This window comes from Odontomachus brunneus, unplaced genomic scaffold (genome assembly GCF_010583005.1).
Source record: "Odontomachus brunneus isolate Ranch 3 - 2012 unplaced genomic scaffold, Obru_v1 Obru_scaffold_242, whole genome shotgun sequence".
Taxonomy (NCBI): domain Eukaryota; kingdom Metazoa; phylum Arthropoda; class Insecta; order Hymenoptera; family Formicidae; genus Odontomachus; species Odontomachus brunneus.
Genome location: NW_022639692.1, coordinates 305916 through 325183, shown reverse-complemented (window position 1 = coordinate 325183; position 19268 = coordinate 305916). Strand labels below are relative to the sequence as shown.

The following is a 19268-nucleotide window of genomic DNA, read 5'->3' as shown; positions in this document are numbered from 1 at the left end:
AATCCACGAATTACGGTTTGAACTGCTTGACCATCCACCTTACTCACCAGATCTAGCCCCAAGCGACTTCTTTTTGTTCCCTCATCTAAAAATTGCGCTCGGAGGACAGAGATTTTCGTCAAATGAAGAGGCAATCACCTTCGTGAACAATTATTTTGCAGAGAAAAACGCCGAGTACTATTTCGACGGGTTACAGAGATGGGAGCATCGCTGGGAGAAGTGTGTAGATTTACAAGGAGACTATGTTGAAAAATAAAAAACAATTTTCAGAAAAAATGACTTGTATCTTTGTTAGGTCGGAAACTTTTCAGACCACCCTCGTATATGCCTACTATCTACTGACAATTGTACTTTTAGATATCCATATCTCTTGCAAGATTCAGTTATTACACACAGATTTTTGCTGCCACAGCTATCTCTTTTTTCATATACACTGAGAAAAATGCTAGAAAATGTATTTGCGAAATAAAAGCTTCACGGAAATAAATTTTGTATCTCACAAATAAATTTCCAAGTACTTTTTTCTCACTGTATTTTAGGAATTGAAACGTACTATTAAAAAATTTACTACGTTTTTTACGTTTGAGATAGATTTTATTGTGTCCATTCTTGCGTTATTAAAAACATAGTAACATTGGAAAAAACTTATATGGATAAAACTATAATATTCTCTCTGTATGTCGTACATCGTTGGTCAGTCAAAATATTTGGTTCAGTTTTCAATATCTTCCTCAATAGTACATCCTTCATCTTTTATGATAAAAATATACGAGTATCACTAAAACGTTGATCAAAGTAGATGATAACAGCGATTATTTAGTGAACAAATAATTTGTAATCCATATGGAGAGAATATTTTATAACTTTTCCTTCACAATATAAATTCTCTTCAATTTTACTATGTCTCCTAGTAATGCTGGAATAGACTGTCAGTAGAGTTTGCCTTGCTAAGGAATATCATAAATTGTAACGGTATGTTTAAGTTTCTAAAATATAATTAGCATGCACGAAGAAAGTAAATTGGTTGAATTGACGTGATAATGACACAATTAAGTGCGTTTTGGTTGAGGGAGACGTAGTCTCTGACTCTTGAGAATTGAATTCAGCTCATAAAAAGCAGAAATTGTATTTCCTTCGACTAAGACGCGTTACATTCTTATTATATTAACTGAACCAATCGTTTTGTATACTAAACGAGGAATAATAAATTCACTCAGAACTCCAACATGTTCTCAGCCAAAATTTAACATATCATTTTTATCATAAATTTTTCTCATCTCTCTACATTGAATGCAATAATGACAAAATCGAGCTCTCAGACAATTACAACACTCGCGTTTTATTGCTCACAATACGCATGAGGTGTGCCGCACAGCTGTGCGCGCTTTTCCTTTTCGTGACGAACTGAAAGAGATATTGAAATGACGCACGTGTGCTACAATCCCGAGTCCGATAAGTAATAAAGCACGCGTGAATCTTCCTAGAAGCATCAGTTGGCTTGTCACATTATCGCCGCAAATGACCATGACGTTACAGTCGTGGCAATTTTCCCCGAAGGAGCGAGATGTCGCGACGTTAAACGGCCGAAATGCATACGCGTGCGGCACGGCATCGTGACGACAATAGAAGCACTTTGTAGCAGAGTCCCGGCGAATTATCCCCTGTCAGGATAATTGTCCTCTCAGCGCAATCCGGTAGTGTACCCGTCTAAACGTCGATGATGTGATTCACGACCTCAATCATCGAAAGATAGGAATGGAACGACTGCTTAAACGATCCCAAGATGTCTCGCGCTACCACCATGCGAATTTTCAGATTGTCCTTGTCAAGTTTACTAATCAAGCGACAATTCTCGCCTCTATCGTCACGAGCAACGTCAGTCAACGTCAGACGAGCAAGCGCATTACCAAATCTGAGCGCGTCTCGACACACGAGTGACGCGTTTCTCGCCACTTCCGCACCGTTGATCCTTGTCTAACGCGCGGTACATTTTTCCGTCGCGCTATTGCGGTCACGGAAAAATGAGCTGCGAAGCGTAAACTGCCTCGTCATTAGTTCCAGCTAGAAAGCTGAATGAATGACCGGATTAACCGCGTTTTCCCGCGTGCGTTTTCCCGGTAATCTTGAAAACGACGGTGGGAAGTGGCCGAGGATAATCCTCGAGGAATGGGAACGAACAGGCGAAACGCACGAGCCGGCTGATTTCGATCATTTTAGACGTCGGAACAGAGAAATGCAAATTTCTCCCCCGCGACGCGAAACAAGCGAGCACTCCTCGCCTTAGCGAGAGAATAAGTTCCGCGCTACGGCACATTTTCACGATACCTTGTACACGATCGCGATAGATCGGAGAGAGATACGCAGGTTCCGCTTGGGAAAGGTCACATTGGAAAACGAAACCTGCGAGAGAGCACACCTGCTGTGTTTTAAGCTCGCTGTCGGGCTTACTCTACAGCGCGATGAACTTGTTTGTGACAACCCAACGGAATGCCTTCCTCGTCTCTCATGCAACCTTCGCTTTTTTTAATAAATTTATTCTCTCTCTCTCTCTCTCTCTCTCTCTCTCTCTCTCTTTCTTGCCAGGCGAGAAAACTAACGGTTTTTTCCGTTACAATGGCTCAGTAAAGAATCCAGCCATAGTGTCCGCATGAATTATAATCCACATGGTCTGTGTAATTTATAACAATAATAATTTATATGTGCAGAGAATTTTTTATTATTATTATATTCATAATATACGTAGATACGTTAAAAAATATGTAATATGTAAATCAATTATGTGTATAAAAAATTAAATCATTAAAAGATATGTAATACGTAAATCAATTGTATATAACATACAAAGACATAAATCATACAAAAAAAAATATATATATAATACATAGCAAATATAAATTCATAAATTATATACTAAAATAAATGAAAAAAAAAATGTATTACACAAGGACATCAAAATAAGTGTTGGAGATTAATCGATCAAACGTTTATTTGACTAAAATAATCAACAAATCAATAATCGAAATAAATGAATCATTATATACTTAAAAAAAATATCTAGAAATAAGAAATAAGAAATAAGAAATAAGAAATAAGAAATAAGAAATAAGAAATATTTATTCAATGAGTATTAATTTACTTGTATTAATATACATATATATTAATACACATTTATACATATTAATTATACATATTTATACATACTAATATATATTTTTATATTGAGAAGATATTTTTTTAAAATGAGAATATATATATTGTATGTTCTTAAAACCGTTGCTTTTCACGAAAAAAATTGTTTACTGAATATTTATTTTACCTAAACAAAAAAATTTAGATTTAAGTAAATATATCATTAATATCCACGGAGAAAATAAATATTTTTTTATTCTTCAGGTATTTCTTTTCAGTGTATATGTAACCGCGTGTACAATTTCATCAATCGACTGAGTCATCTGTGTCCTTATATGTGATGATTAATTAATTCTGTTTATTGATTATTTTAGTCGCCTGACACTTTGATCGATCGGTGTCCAACGCTGACCGAAATTGAATTCAAAAATCGAAGAGATCGCCGTACCTGGCTAAGTACGGAGCTGCTCAGCTGCGACTTGACGAGTAGGGACTTGAACACCTCGCGCTCCACGTTGCCGCTGGTAGGCGAGCAAATCTTCTCGTGGACCTCTCTGTAGAACGCCGGTATGGAGCCTGGTATTTGTGCGGGAGAGAAAGACGTAAGAGACAGATTCCCGACGCGAGTGCGCGACGACCTAACGAGAGAGGCCTTCGAGAGCGGCGGCGACGGCGGCGACGGCGGCTTCGTTCTCAGCCGCGCGACCGCTCTCGTCGCGAACGCGTGGCGAAACCACGGAGTATACATTCGTGCACCGGTCGTGTTCCGCGAACGAACGTGCGCTTTTGTTAAAAAGGAAGCTCGCGAGTTTCACTCTCCCCGCGTTTTTCCTCCGCGCGCGCCTCTTTATGAGTTTCGCAAGATCACCGCCACTTCTTATCATCTCAAATTGGCATGCGAATGTGTTAATTAAGAGTCTCGGGGACGCGCGAGATGCCCGGCGCGACTAGGATTCGCGTTTGAATTTTAAAAAATTTTACGAGCAAATCGCTCGTAAAGTTTTTTACTAATAGTCGTTAAAACTTGCCTCAGGTGAAATACTTAGACCTATATTGATCGTCGTTACTTGAAACTTGTCTCACTTGAGATACTGAAGTCCGTATTAATAATTATTACTAGAAACTCGTCTCTCTAGTGAGATATTCAGATTTGAATTCGGAGTTAGATGAAAGAATTTTCTGGTTAAATCGAGATTTTATATATATATTATAATTCAACCGAAAAACTTAAAAAAAAAATCGAACTCGAAAAATCTAAGCAACTCGCTTGAGGGAAGTTATTCAAGTTAGATGTGAGTTTTTCAATTAAATCGTGACTATAAATTTAATATAATATGTAATATATGATTAAAATAAGAGAAACTCAAATCTAACTTTAAATTCAAATCTGAATATTTTGTAAAGTTTCAAATAACGGTTATTAGTACTTAGACATTCACATGTTGTTAAATCTTATTATGACTCTTTTTTAGATTTGCCTCAAGTGTGCAAACAGATGAAATCTTATTCGAATGAATAATTGCTGAACGTAAGATAAATGTCCCAATAATTAAACTAATAACAAATTTTACGCGATCAATTTTACACTTTTATTAATGAATAATGTAATTGTTAATAAAATTAACGTTTATATTAAACTTCGGTTTGTCAGCGGTCGAAAAATAATAGGAAGTAAAGTAATAAATATCGATTATACAATTCTAATGGAATATATTAAATAATGTTGGTTGTACTAGTGATTGAACTGAAAAATAAATCGTGTCCTAATTGTACGGTCCTAATTGTACGAGTAGTACAAGACAACAATTAAATGTCCATTAAAGAATATTATAAATTGACGTAAAGAAATATCTCTTAACAAAATTCCAACGGCTTTTTTTAGCAGTATTAAATACAAATATATCATATGTTTCAGTCATTAGGACGTGTTTAGTTACTGGGACATTTACATTTATTGTAATGTTTATATTTTACGCAAGAAGAAATCCATACTTTGCAACTGTTACAAGAGAAATGGTGATCGAGCAAATTTGTGTCGTGACGAAATCGTCGCTTGTGAAATATTCCGTACATAAAAATGACAGATGTTAACATAGACGATCTAAAATCGCGTATTTATTTGCCTCTGACGCGAAGTTTAGAATAAATTTAATGCGCCGCGAATCCGGACAGCAAATCTCCACCACGACAAGTTACTATTCCAACACACGGATTACGGCGGGACGTTCGTGCGTGTGTCGTTACCGTTATCAAGACATCGCCATGCATGCGCGATTCCGTCGCGAATGTCAAACGCGAGATCAGCTGATTATCAACGGCCGCCACGAACGCGTCTTACCTGGAAAGCGCGCGGGCGAAAGATAAAAAGAAAATGGAAGAAGAAGGAGGCAAAAGGACCATATGTCCCGTGGCGAGACTCGTTTGACGACGCGCGGAGAACAAACGGCGAAGGAAACATCCGTTCGATCTGTCCCATATTTTGATTAGACCGATAAGAAAAGAGCGCGTAACATATCCGGGCGTTTTCGAGCGGCGTCGCGCCGGCGAGATGCGGTGACAGCACTCTCGCCGACGTTCTCTCGCAAACCGGTTGACCTCGCGGGAAGACCTTGTCACGAGCTGTTACGGGGCGTCGCAGGCTCATCATTTACCGAACGACAGATCGGTCGACGCCATGTTGGATCATCCGTGGATCATCGGCGGTCCCGGCGAGCGCCTCGGCGGGGTCAAACGTCGCGGGCGGCGACGGCGGCGGCGACAGCAGCACGCTTTGAGGTTAGACCCCGGTTCCGATCGCGCGCGCGTACACGACTTTGAAACACGGCCGACCGCGTGCACTCGCGCACAAATCGTGGTCCTCGGGTACGCACGAACGACGTTTGGACACGTCACGACGCGACGACGGACTTTTTCTTACACACGTCGACGACGCGTGGCCGACATACGGAAATATAATCGCGCTACGTACACCACCGCTGCACGGCGCAAGACTGACGACGGGGGATAGTGTGGAACTGGAACAAACTGGAACGTGGTGTTCGCGCGTGACCACCGCGACCACTGGCGGAAGCCGCATAAAGCAACGGACGCGTCAGACCGCGGCGCGGAGTTTACGAGATGTCGAGGTGCGTCACGAGGCCTGAAGGTTACGCATCTCTTTAATCTGAGGAACAATCACCGGGATAATTGCTGTCAAGCTGACCAGCTCGTGTTTATTCGTGCCCCATAATACAAACTTTTATGTGTGGAATAAATAAATATGTTACAAATAGATTAATTTCCGTGCAATCACAAAATATGACAAAAGAGAGGAAATTCTACTGGAAAAAATTACATAATCTAGCATATAAAGATATTTATCTAAAATTTTCTTAAAAACGCAGTTCGAATATTACTCAATAAAGAAAGTAAATTTTAAGATAATTGTTTAGAAAATTAATATTTTCATACATTTTCTTCTTAAATTCTTTAAATTTTCTTAAAGAATTAATTTTTCTAAGATTTATCCTAGATAATTAATTTTAAAGAAAAAATGAAACTCAAGAAAATTAATTTAAAATCAATTTAAGAAAAAAATTAACTTTTAAATTTAAGAAACTTTAATTATAGAATTAAAAAAATTTTTTCAAAAATAAAATTTACAATAAAATTAATTTTTTAAAATTGGTTTTTATAAATTAATTTTTCTTGCCGAGTAATATTTGAATACGTTTTACGTTTTCTCGTTGAAATTTACCCGCAGATTATTAAACTGAACAAGCATACACAATGAAATCACGACGGTGAGTCGTGCAGATTAATTTTCATCCAAGTCTCCCATAGGGAATGGTTTTGGCGGTGGTTTTTCATACTTGAATCCCAAGATCTTTTCTCGCGCTTCGTCGGGCATTTGCTTCTCCATCGACTCAATCAGTCGTATTTTCTGCGCTATCTCCTGCTGTATTATCGGTCGATATTTCTTCCCCATCCCAAGACTTTCCATGTCGTTCAAGAACTCCATTCTCTCTTGAATCGATTCTATCACTGCGGAAAACAAGACGAGACATGATCGCGTGTGTTGTCGACGACTCGTTCCGAAAAGCTTCCAATTTGTCTCGCAACGTCCTACATTGCTCTCGCAACGTTTTACATTATTCGATTGTGACTTACCCTCATCTAGGGGATTCACGTTCTCGGGTACCCGTGGTTCTCGTTTAGCTCGATGAAGGATCTTGGGACCATGAGGAGTCTCCGGCATATCTTTGCCAAAAGCCATCATGCATGCCAAGTGACGCTTTTGTTTATCTTTGTTGGCTGTTTGTGAGAACAAACGAAAATTAATTAGTGTTAGTTAGAATTAGTGTTGCTTTGCGCGCGTTGCGCATTTTCGAGTAATTAATAAGGAAAGAATTTTTAGTAAATAACTATTATCAAGTAAAGGATTTCGCAATCGACATTTTTACGGAGTTCTTATTGGCTTTTCTTTATAATCTATACTTGAAGAATTTTTTATCATTTTTTACGTAATGGCGCTGTTCTCCTGTATTGCTCCCTCTCGTAAGCGCCGCTGCTGATAATCGTGTCCTGCGAACGTCTCTTCCAAGTACTCGGTGTTTTAACCTACATGGGGAAAAACACCATGGAAATATCATTTCGTTTTTTTACCACACGGAACAAGAGATTTGTCTGAATGAATCAAATGTCTGGTAAAATTTGAACGAACCCGAATTGAAATTGAAAAAAATTCTGTTTCATGTTAACAAGATTTTGGTTGACCTAATAAAATTTCTAGTTTAATTTTCTAGTAATAAGATTTCTAGTAACCAAAACTTATAAATATCCAGCTTAAACAGTAGTAAGTTCTGGTTAATTAGAAATATTCTTTGGATAATCAGAATCTTGTTAACTTGAGCAAAAAATTCTGTGTAACTTGAAACGGAATTCCAGTTTGCTCATATTTCAACCAGACATTTGACTAATTCAACCAAATGTTTTTTTCCGCGCACGTTTTTTCGCAGCGTCGCGATATTTACACAATAATGTTCGATCGTTTTATTGTCGGTGTCCTTGGTCTTTCTTCGATCGACAGACGGCGGTAACGACTCACCCTTGTCTACAGCCTCCTGGATCGTTTTCCTTTGCAACATTGTTAACTTAGATTCCTCCATTAACACTAACGTTTAAAATTGTCAGACGTTAAAAGTGAGTGACGTGAGGGAAGAGGTCTTCCGTCAACATGTTCGACGTTTTGCGCGAGTTGGTTATTATTTACTTACGTTTAATTAGATTTCGGGTGTCGTCGCTATATTTGGCTCTCGGGGGGTTGTGAAACGCGCCCACCCCCAGACCAACCTTCTGATACCTTCGATCCATTGATTCTCGCCGACAAGCTTGCGACTCTCGAGGATTGCGCGTACGATTGCGTCAATTACCGAGTGAACTGTCATGAGCGAGCTACGGCTGGCTGAAGCGACAATCACAATACACGTTCATCCATCCCACTCTTGGCCCTCGGCTAATCTAACGAGTCGTAACGAGGCGCGTCGCGTTTCTATGACTACTTGGAAAGATGACTCAACTCGATCGAACTAACTTCCAAATCGGAATTCGACATCGCGGTCTATTACCCCGACGAGTGGGCGTATAATAGCCTCGACGGCAATTCGCGAGCCTCTTTCTGCTGATTGCGATTCCGTCGAGTACGTACACTTGTCGCAAACGACATCACGAATTATCATTCTTCTTACGGTAACTATTAGGTTAATGCAACAGAGATTTGTTGTGCCAGGTAAAATATATCAAAGATACATGTGCAGTATAACGCTCTCATCTTGGATTTTTTTCAAACTTTGTAAATTTGTATATTTTAATGCGTAGAATTGATTTTTGAATACTACATATTTACCGATCTATCGAATATTGCAATAAGTGAACGAGTAACGCCACGAAGAGGTTCACCAGGACAACACATGTTATATCAATTTGCCAGCACTGCGAGTGTGAATTTTTGTTAATGGAGGACTTGAAAAAACATAAGGGCGCGGCGCGCAAGGACAAAATGTTTGTGTGCGATGTGTGCAATACACGCATGCAGAATAAGAAGAGTTTAACGTGCCATGCAAAAATGCACCAAAAACAGATCATTTATGTACGATTATTATAAAATGGTATCCAATACTAAAAGTTTGTGTCGTCATCGCTCTACGCACAGTGAGCACCGGTCTTACAGGTATAAGATCTGCCAATAAACATTCCGCTTGGCACCATAGAAGGAGGGAGTATTAGGTGGCGGCAGGACGCCGTGCGTTTGGGACCTGCGTCTTTTTCATTCCGGAAAGAGAAAAATAGTGCGATTTGCTAGGTCGGGACTCGAACCCCGGGTCTTTCGCTTGCCGGGCGACTATTCTAAACTATCTGACGCTCTAAGTTACCTGACGCTCTAAGTTACCTGACGCTCTAAGTTACCTGACGCTCTAAGCTACCTGACGCTCCACGTTCACGAGACTCAGAGATAACGCTCAGAGATGCCGTTCGGAAGCGACATTTCTGGCGCGGTCCGAGCGCACGGCGACTACAAAGAGAAACATAGTTACTGTACCAAATGGCACAGTTGTCAGTTTCTCAAAGTCAAAGGTTGCTATCCTTTAAGACCTGCTATGTATGTATGCCCGTCTCCACCGTTGCCCCTCCTCATCCGGTGCAAATAATACAAATAAGCCCCGGGGTCGATACAAAGCATTCCGCTTGGCATTCATCTGACACGACACTAGGGATTCCAATCTCAAGATCCTGGATTCAACATCATAAATCCCGGGATTTTAGGATTGCAAAATTCAGTAAACGAGACATTGTTGCGGCGTTGCACAACCCGCACACTATCGCGAGACGAAAACGCGTATACGCGTATACGCGTATAAAGCGGCGCTTAAAGCTTCTGTATGTTCACTTTTTCTGTCCTTGTTTGATGACATTAGAAGCAAGAAATCGCATAGTAAAAATCCTTATGTCAAAAGTCAAAGTGAAACAAAGTTTGAAAAAAAAATCCAAGATGAGAGCATTATACTGCATATTTGCCTGTATCAAATAAAATAAAAGAAAACTTTTGATAACCAAACACACACACATATACTTCCTAGAAGTTTTTAATAGAAATTTAATGGAAAATGACAAATCCAAATAACAGTTACAGACTAAATATGCTCTCATATTTAATTAATTATTTAGGAAAACAAATAAAATCTAAGCGAAATTAAGGTACTTGTTATCAACATACTTGCCGCGTTAAAATTAAATCATACTGCGAAAAATTTTCTGTTAACTTGATACACAAGTATCTTTACACACAACATATTTGTACATTTGACATATAAAACGACAAATATCATGAAAAATTCATGCATTTACGTGTAAATTATGTTATTTGAACACTTAGAAAAATAGTGAATATCATCTCAAAAATAGTCAAAATAACACAACGACAAATATGTTAAATTAACACACGGGCGTGTTAGAAAAATTTAATAAGATTTCTACGCGGATTAATTTCAACACAAGTGCAAAATGTTTTTTACGGTTTGCATCATCGAGGATGTGAGATGGTCTTCCTAAATTTCCTGGAATGAAATTCACTCGGGAAGCAAAGTGACAGCCGAGTCACTCGAATTCGAGTCATCTTTCGCTCCTATAGAGCGAATTCTCCACTCTGAATCATTGAGTGGATATTTTCACTGAAAATTGAAGAGTGAATCTGAAGCCGTCAGAAGAACATATTCGGTCGATTGAAACGTCCGCCCGTATGGAGTCAGAATCCACTCTGATCTTGAGCGGAATATTCACTCTTGCGATTACGAGTGGTAGTATTTTCACTGTCGCCTTGAATGAAAATACCGTTACTTTTCATTACAGAAAATTTAGACAGTTATATCAATTTACTTTATCAGTTATATCATAGTATCAAGTAAAAAGAGGAAAATATTAAGGAAAAACCAGTCGAATTGATCAACGTCGACAATGCGTATAAACAAACGATGATCGATTCGAAGCAGACGCAGTTGGAAGAATGCTACAAACTGCGGCGCGCCTGCGTAGCCCGCGTCAAACGATCCTGTAGCAGGGGGTGTCGTTTGCCACCCTTGGTTACAGTCACCTTCGCGTTTTGCGCATCGCAGTCGCCTCGCTGTCGCCGACGAAATACGCATTTCGTGCCGCGGTTTTTCGCATTCCTCGCGAACGACGAGCGCGCACTCGCAACTCGCGTGAATTCTCGTCGCGCACGCCAAGACGAAAACGGTGAAGCGCGTCGCAAGAGTCGTCCCATGTTTCGTTTTCGCGGCAGCAGGCAGCAAAAGTTATTGATCGCGAGCCGCGACCGTCCAGCCATTCACCGACATTTGGAGCACCCTGCGAGGTAAGCCGACGACGTGCTGCTTCACCTACTTTCGCACCCACTGTCGCCTCTCTTGTTCCTTGTCTCTACTGATGCGGAGTATGAAGTAATTAGTACGATTGACACGAAGTGATAAGGAAAGTAAATAGGCAATTTACATAAACAATGAAAACGCTGATATTTTTAGGAGGAGGGTTTGAGAAAGTAGAGAGAATCGACTCACGTTAGTCCGTTAAGAGCCAACATGAAGATCGTACTGTTGAACAACTTCTTGCACTACTTGAGCCTGAAGCAGGGCACGGTGGTGATCGCGATATTGCAATTGGTAACGGCAACTCCTGCGGGTTGAGCTTAGCGCGCGCTTAAAATTCGCTTGCGTGCGTGCATGCGTCTCGTAGAGAATAATTCCGACAAATTTTGCGCAGTTCATAACCGGATTCATCCTAATATTCTTCGTCTTGGCGACGGCGCACGTGATAGGGATCCAAGCGATGGTGGTGAGGGACACCGAAGATGCCCTCGAGAGGGAGGCTTTGGAGGAGATCTCGTCGAACCATCTCAACACCAAAAGAATGGATCTCGCGCACCACAACGCAACCGGTTATTTACAGAAATATTTGCACTCAGTAGTACAATGATATCTCATTGCACGCCAAAAAAGATATAAGTAGAAGCCATCATTCCGTTTTAATCGTCGTAGTTATCGTGACTTTCGACCAGACGATATTTATTTGCAGAAATGATATATACGACATATGGCGCCTTCGCCGTGGCGATAATGCATTTCATCAGCACGATCATGCTCCTATACGGAACCCTGGCGGTAACTCGAATCCTTGAAAGCGCAAGCGATCGAACAGCTATGTCCGGCTGGTTTTCTACAGCGTGTTCTACTTTCAGAATAATCGTCATTGTATGATACCCTGGATGGTGTCCATGATAATTGCCATATCGTCTCTAGCGATCTCGCTATTCATGGTGGGCGACAATTGCCCCCTCGTCATTATTTTTGGGGGAAGAGCGAGTTATTTCGAGCGTAAGTCAATGTGAAAATCGCTTAACGGAAACCTCCCTCGCAGGGAGACTTTCCTTCATATTTTCTCGACGATTCGTCCTCGACCCGAATGCTCAATCAGACACGATTTTATTTCTCACGATTACAGAATATCGTTATTATGGACATAAGTTTCTGATTGAACGAGTCAAAGACTCTGTAATATGAAATCAAATTACAAAAGTGGACCCGATTAGAGACCTATCCTGTGGTACTGTACTTGAGTTGACCCCAATCAGTTTATCTAGTTTACGTAAAATGATGTTATCAGATTAGTCATGTAACACAGTATAGCAATCGAAACTTTATTAATAATAAAGATTATAGAATAATTAGGATAACATCGTCTTATACGAATCAAATATCTGATTAGGATCAACTTGATCAGGACCATAGGATAAATTTAGCATTAGTTGGACCAGATCTATGAAAACCAACGCAAGATGAAATTGCGCAAAAAAAATAACATTAATATCGAATAACATTAATACTGTTAATATTCCTTTTTGCGCAAGTTTATCTCACTTTGGCACTTACAGGTTCTGCATTTTTATAAATTTTTTGTTTCAAATTGAACTTTTTGCACCGTGTTACCTTATACATGAAGAGAACTTTGTAGTTTAAATTATTATTGAATTGTATAACGGAAGAATAGATTGGCATTCCTACAATAATCTTTTCATTTCATATGTGCTGCATTAAGAGAAAAAAATAGGGACTAGTAAATATTTATTTGGTGGGTACTAGCAGCATATATTTATTTATACCAGTATGAAAAATTTTCAAATAAGAAAATACATTTTCTTCAGACCTTAAAGAAACCTTAGTTCTTTGTGAAAAAGCAATTATTTATTTTGTTTAAGTAAAAAAATTTAGATTTAAGTAAATATTTTGTTAGTACCTACCAAATTAAATATTAACAAATCTTTAAATGTTTTTTTCTCTCAGTGGCTATATTTTAGGAAATGAAATGTGTTATTAAAAAATTTACTCTGTTTTTAGCAAAACACAGTAAAATTTTAACGAAATTTATTACCCGAACAACACTAATGTTTACAGGGCATCCTCTAAAGACGTTCTGAGAACGTCCCTGCGAGAATATCTCCAAAACATTCATTGCAGATCTTGTGCTATCTAGATATGTTCTTCAGCGAGATAGATAGATAGATAGAAGATAGATTTATATATAACTGACAGCGCGCGCGCGCGCGCGCGCCTACGTTTCTGTGCTACTATAGTGAAATCGGAAAGAATTTAAATGAAAAAAAGAAACTACAATATTCTCTTCGTGTATACTTATAAAATTATCGCGTAACGTGAAATGGCATATTTTCTACGCTGTGACGAAGAATGATGTCACATCCTCAGGTACAGCCGCCTTCTTCGCGTTGCTCATGGATTTCTATATCTGGTTCGTGGTGTACAGCACTTATAAGAAGCTGGAGACGAAGAAAGGGCTCCTGCACGAGGTGCACTGCGTGAAGAAGAAGTGCGCTATGCCCGCGTTTGAGGTGCCGAAGATGATCCCGATCTCGGCGAAGAAGCCCTTCGAAGTTTAGAGATGTTGTCATAGCAAAGGTAGCAACGAAGAATTCGCTCCTTACGATGGGAATTAAGATCGGTGGCCACGTGAAAGCGCAAAATTCCGTGGAAAGGTTGCGCGCTTGCAGGCGGGTCCAATCATGGTCGGGACGATAATTTCGAGGCGATTGCGAAGCTATATATTTTGCACTCTATGTGGTTGTATTAACTCAAAAAAGCAACACAACACACGAGAAATCAGTCGCGAGTAATCGGAACGAAAAGAGATACTTCGCTGTACAAAACTCAACAAGAGACACTCTGCTAGAACAAGGTGCTAACGTTTCGACGTTTTTCTTCTCGCTCACGCGTCTTATCGTTAAAAAGCTGCGCGCTGTTTTACGTTTTTTGCGCTGACACACGACGATTCACGATATGATCTCATTTTAATACGACGCACATAGAGTCTTAGTGCTATGCTTAGATCTCAGTTGACGAACTGCATATTGTATATTATTGTACAACATCTGTTGTACACACACACACGTCGGGGGCACTCCGACGCTGAGGAAATTATCACGACTCCGGAGTTATACTGCAATTCTAAACAAAATCGTAAAAATCGTAACTTGTTTTCATAAGACTCGTAAGAACTTATGAGTAGATCTGCAATTCTTTGCGGATATGTCATATGATAACTCGTAAATATCTATGATTTTTTTTTGTTTTTTTCGTAAGTTACGACTTTACGATTTACTCGTATATTTGCTTAGAATTGCAGCATTAGTTTCATATCGCTGTGCGAGTAGTATGCACTTCTTCTCGCGCGCAAGACTGACTTTCATCGAAGATACAACGCGGAATAAAAAGAGCCCGGGAGATTCGCGTTACGGCCGTTAATCAATTGATCGATCAATCAATCAATCAGTCAGTCGCGATCCATAGCCGTAGCGCTTCCATGAATCGTGTAGATAAATTATCGGAGAAACGACGGGAGCTTGATTTTACAAGAAAGAATCGGTTATTACGGGTGTGACATAATAAATAATTTTATTTCGTATCTCAACCCAACTCGTTTGTGAAATTATAACCTTGTTATTTGCGGCAATATCCCGATACGAAGTGTAGTCATCTCATGTGTATATGTATATTAAATGTACGAAAGAAACGTAAAAATAAAAAAAATTACAATACTCCAATAAGTATATATTTATGTATATTATATGTATATGTATGTGTATGTTGTGTATCTGTGTCTGTGTGTATATACGTCTACGCGACGCATATTACCGATTCAGTTTGTAAAACGAACGGACGTTTGAACGAGAGCGAGCGTTCGTCGAACAGCTAAGAAACACAATATACTCTCTGTAACGACAATCAACTACCTAAAGTCGTCATATATGCTCGGAAGAAAAACATTATAGTTCGTGTGATTGAATGGAGACCAGACGGAAAACTCGCTGACAAGAAATAATAATTTATTACTGCGACTGAAAACATTCAGCTAAACATTCAAAAGCTGCGTTTTATATATATATATATATATATATATATATATATATATATATATATATATATATACATACAGCTCGGTTGAGATAACTGAGAGCGATTAATGCTAAGCAGATAACCTTCTCTGCAGAAATATTTCTGTTGCTGAAACCGAGTTTTCGTCTGATCCCCAGAAACTAGGTTAACAGAAAATTCAGCTATACTAACGGAATCGTTTCTTCCGTGTCGATTTCAGACTTCCATAAAGCGCGTTTAACGAAAGAAATCTCATTTTTCTCATAACTAGAAAACACACGATATTAACAGGAGGGAAGGACACACGGTTTGCATTGCAAGGCTTCTTTTCGCGCAAGCGAGAAAGAAAAGTAATGAGCAGCGTTCTCTGACTCGCAATGATATTTATGACCAATGTTTGATTTCGATTACGCAGCATTCTTATCTAAAGTGTAAGAAAAAATGTGAGTATCACGCCAACAAGTATACAACTCGCAATGTTCCCGGCGGCAACGAGATGCGTCGCTCGTGGATATTCCTTCCGTCTGTTGCATTGGAAAATTCGCTTCTCTGTTAATAGGCGTCGGCGGGTAGGCTCGTTACACGTAACGGGTTTGTTCGCATACATAATCGCCATTTATCAGACGTCTCGCGGCGCGGTTTTCGACGCGTTAAATCTCTCATCGTCGACGTTTCCGAATAAGGCAGCGCACCACCGACGTTTAGTAGCCGAGCTTTACGCTCCCGTATTCGTCGAAAAGCCGCGCACAACACACCAACGATCGGCATCACTAACAATCAATAGAACTCTTCGTTTGGTCCTCTATCATATCGTCCGGCGCGAAAAGGAGCGGACGTCTCTTATATCTCTCCTCTCAACATCTCACTGAATTGACGTTCCTTATAAGCATCACGTGTATCATTGCGCCTGGTAAAGGCCGATCTTCATTGGGCGGCATCGATGATGCAGGTGACAACAACAAAGGGACACGAGAGTCGTCTCCGTGCGGTATCTTAGTTCACCGCCGTCGTGTCCTCCAGTCACATTTTCTCGTCAGTCAGTTCGAGGAATTGCGCGTAAAGGTCTCTCGTGCATTCACCCTTGTTGTTGAATACGAACTTGTAATAACTACCGTCTGCGCATATCACTGCACAAAAGGACACAAAAACGAATCGTGAGACAGAAAAAGAGAGATTTGCCATGTGAAGCGACGGCACTGCTATGTAATTACATTGCTTTCGAATTCAGCATTGCTTACCTATGATGCTATTGTTATCTTGGCCGAACGCGCACATGCACTGCGGCCCGCCCGGCACTTGAAACTTGCAGAAGCTCCAGCTCGAGCTGAAGTACTTTGGCAGGAACGTGGCGGATGCTAAGCTAGACTGACGATTCAGCTTTTGATCTTCGACGGCAAATACGTGCACGGTGCCGTGATCGCTGGCGACGCACAGCCACGTGGAATCGTGATTGAAGTTTATGCTAAAGTAAGAATTACTTTAGAACGCGCGTTTCCCGCGTACCGTACGCTCGTCCCTGTCTCGTATCATGTCACCTCTCGCGCTTACCAGTAAATATTCGCGTGATTCGCTCCTCTTCTCAACTCGTTGATCATGTTGCCGTTTTGCGTGTCGAACACTCTTATTAAAGTACCCTTCTCGGAGGCAGTAGCCAATCTGGTGCCCTGCAGATTTAAAGCTATACAAGATAAAGGCGTCTCGTGCGCTTCTATGTTCAAGGGTTGCTTCTCGGTGTTAGCCAGATCTATAACTGAAATACAAGGATGCGAATGTTACAGAATCGTGACGCGTGAACTGTATTAATTGCATTTTCTCGATGGGTCTTACCTTGAACGTGGCCGTTTTTTCGTCCAGGGAAGGCAAGTAGGGAGTTGTTACTATTGGGGCATAAAACGCACAATCCACGTGGATTGGGATTAGTCTCGAACACGTGTAACTGCTGGGGATTCTGTGTAAATGTGTAAACTTTTATAACGCCTTCCAACACTACCACTATCCTGTCCCTCCGTAATTTCACACCTTTCACGGGCGCGTTAAATTCTAAGTTGATCACAGATGACTTCTTTATGTCATCCCAGATCATAACTGCAATTGCAAAGCATGATTGTTGTCGGTTCATCAACATATAAGAAATGTACAGAGTGTAATTTAAGTAGATGGCTAAACGTTAAAAATAGATTCTGCTTATTTTAAGGATAAAAGGATTATATAAATGTAGATCTAGAATCTTTCTTCTAAGATATAAATGCTTTTGATCTACAATGGAATGTTACAAGAATATTTCATTACAGAAATTACATGATTTCCTTCTGAAGTCATGTATGCCTTTCACCAATGTCTGAGTTTGACGAATGTCTAAAAATTCTTGGAATATTTCGAATTTTATCACAAAAAGCAGTGACTTTGAAATATCTCAACAGTAACATCATAAAAGTGATTTCTTCTGGCAGTAAAAAAATAATAAGGGTATTTATAATTCTATTTAACAAATCATTTTAGTAACTTTTTCAGTTATAAAAAGTATGTTAATATTCCAAAAAAGGAAAGTTTCTAAATCCCATTTAAATTATCACAAGAGATATGTTAATATTCTAAAAGGAAAAGTTTCTAAATCCACCAAATATCTTTCTTCATTCTTAAGATAAAGAATACATTCCTAAAATTTGATTAAATTTAAGTGTTTTGACAGTGACAATTCTTCATAAATAAAAAATACGTTATTCCAGAAAAGAAGAGTTTCTACTCAAGATCCAAGAAGAATATTTACCCAAAGATCTTTTTTTATTCGTAAGATAGGCAGAATACATTCTTAAAATTTGGTCATTCACTTAAATTGTATTCTCTGTAAATACCAACCTTTATTTGTGGGATACATTGGTTTGGCTCCACCACCCACTAGCGCTAAATAATTACACCTGAAGAGCATCTCTACATATCCGAGACCCCCATCGCTGAAATCGTGCCTCTCTTTCTCCTTCAGCGGATCACAATTATACACCCTGAAGCCATTTTCCATACCACAAGCGAAACATCCTAAAAAAATATATGCGAACATGTGAGTCAGCACATGTATACACAAATCACGTGAAAAAAGCGATATTCTTATCTGCCTGTGTGTACACTTGTATGGCACATCCTTTTTCTTAGCAATACTGATCAGACTGTTACAGCCTGTGTATTTACGATACACGCGTGCATGTATTAATACAATACAAACACACGAAATACATGACCACGATAGAGTCACACGTGTAGATATGATATCAACATGGAATTGTTTTACACAGCAATCATAGCGTTTCTCAGGAAAAGAAGAAAGGATGGAATAAATGAACACACTGGTGATCTCTTTCGTGCCTTTATTCAATTTCATACAAGAATCAGGATAGAAAAACTTATTAATAGGTGAAGAGGAGGGGAAATATTTTATCAATATGATTCCAAGTGAATTATGTTCCGAGTAACAGATCGGAAGGTTATTAACATCTTCCGCAAAGTAGAATGGCTCGCGATTAATTAAGTAACGAGATTACGATCGACGACGATCGTACATCGACGCTCCAAATGAAGATGCGCGAGAAGGAGGTTAGGAATGACGAAAGAGAGAAAGAGACAGAGACAGAGAGAGAGAGAGAGAGAGAGAGAGAGAGAGAGAGAGAGAGAGAGAGA

The 19268-nt window shown here is 39.6% G+C and overlaps 4 protein-coding genes across 5 annotated transcripts in view; 1 reads left to right on the top strand and 3 right to left on the bottom strand.

Annotated features, from left to right (window-relative positions):
• Positions 1 to 6143, bottom strand: part of LOC116852625 (sorting nexin-8-like) — a 23176-nt gene extending 17033 nt beyond the window's left edge. The window contains exons 1-2 of one of the 2 annotated variants that reach the window (XM_032833154.1): positions 5781 to 6143; positions 3578 to 3705 (exon numbers count right to left, since the gene is read on the bottom strand). In XM_032833154.1, coding sequence (XP_032689045.1) covers positions 3578 to 3705; positions 5781 to 5805 — 153 coding nt within the window. In that variant the 5' untranslated portion in view covers positions 5806 to 6143. The remainder of the gene's footprint in view (positions 1 to 3577; positions 3706 to 5780) is intronic. The other variant, XM_032833155.1, reaches the window with a different exon arrangement.
• Positions 6144 to 6801: 658 nt separating this feature from the next.
• LOC116852624 (UPF0193 protein EVG1 homolog) lies at positions 6802 to 8481 on the bottom strand. Its single transcript, XM_032833153.1, has 5 exons — positions 8385 to 8481; positions 8142 to 8281; positions 7632 to 7728; positions 7279 to 7422; positions 6802 to 7152 (listed from the first exon to the last, which is right to left on the bottom strand). The coding sequence occupies exons 1-5, from the start codon at positions 8479 to 8481 to the stop codon at positions 6926 to 6928; spliced, it is 705 nt and encodes a 234-aa protein (XP_032689044.1). The 3' UTR covers positions 6802 to 6925.
• Positions 8482 to 11211: 2730 nt separating this feature from the next.
• On the top strand, positions 11212 to 15659 carry LOC116852635. The gene is made up of 6 exons (XM_032833182.1): positions 11212 to 11515; positions 11682 to 11819; positions 11920 to 12094; positions 12232 to 12317; positions 12395 to 12530; positions 13917 to 15659. Exons 2-6 carry the CDS (start codon positions 11739 to 11741, stop codon positions 14105 to 14107), a joined length of 669 nt encoding a protein of 222 aa, XP_032689073.1. The 5' UTR covers positions 11212 to 11515; positions 11682 to 11738; the 3' UTR covers positions 14108 to 15659.
• The window catches only part of LOC116852631 (WD repeat domain phosphoinositide-interacting protein 3), a 5430-nt gene continuing 1255 nt past the window's right edge, over positions 15094 to 19268 (bottom strand). The window contains exons 2-6 of the mRNA XM_032833176.1: positions 18456 to 18632; positions 17427 to 17684; positions 17148 to 17349; positions 16838 to 17061; positions 15094 to 16726 (exon numbers count right to left, since the gene is read on the bottom strand). Coding sequence (XP_032689067.1) covers positions 16620 to 16726; positions 16838 to 17061; positions 17148 to 17349; positions 17427 to 17684; positions 18456 to 18632 — 968 coding nt within the window. The 3' untranslated portion in view covers positions 15094 to 16619. The remainder of the gene's footprint in view (positions 16727 to 16837; positions 17062 to 17147; positions 17350 to 17426; positions 17685 to 18455; positions 18633 to 19268) is intronic.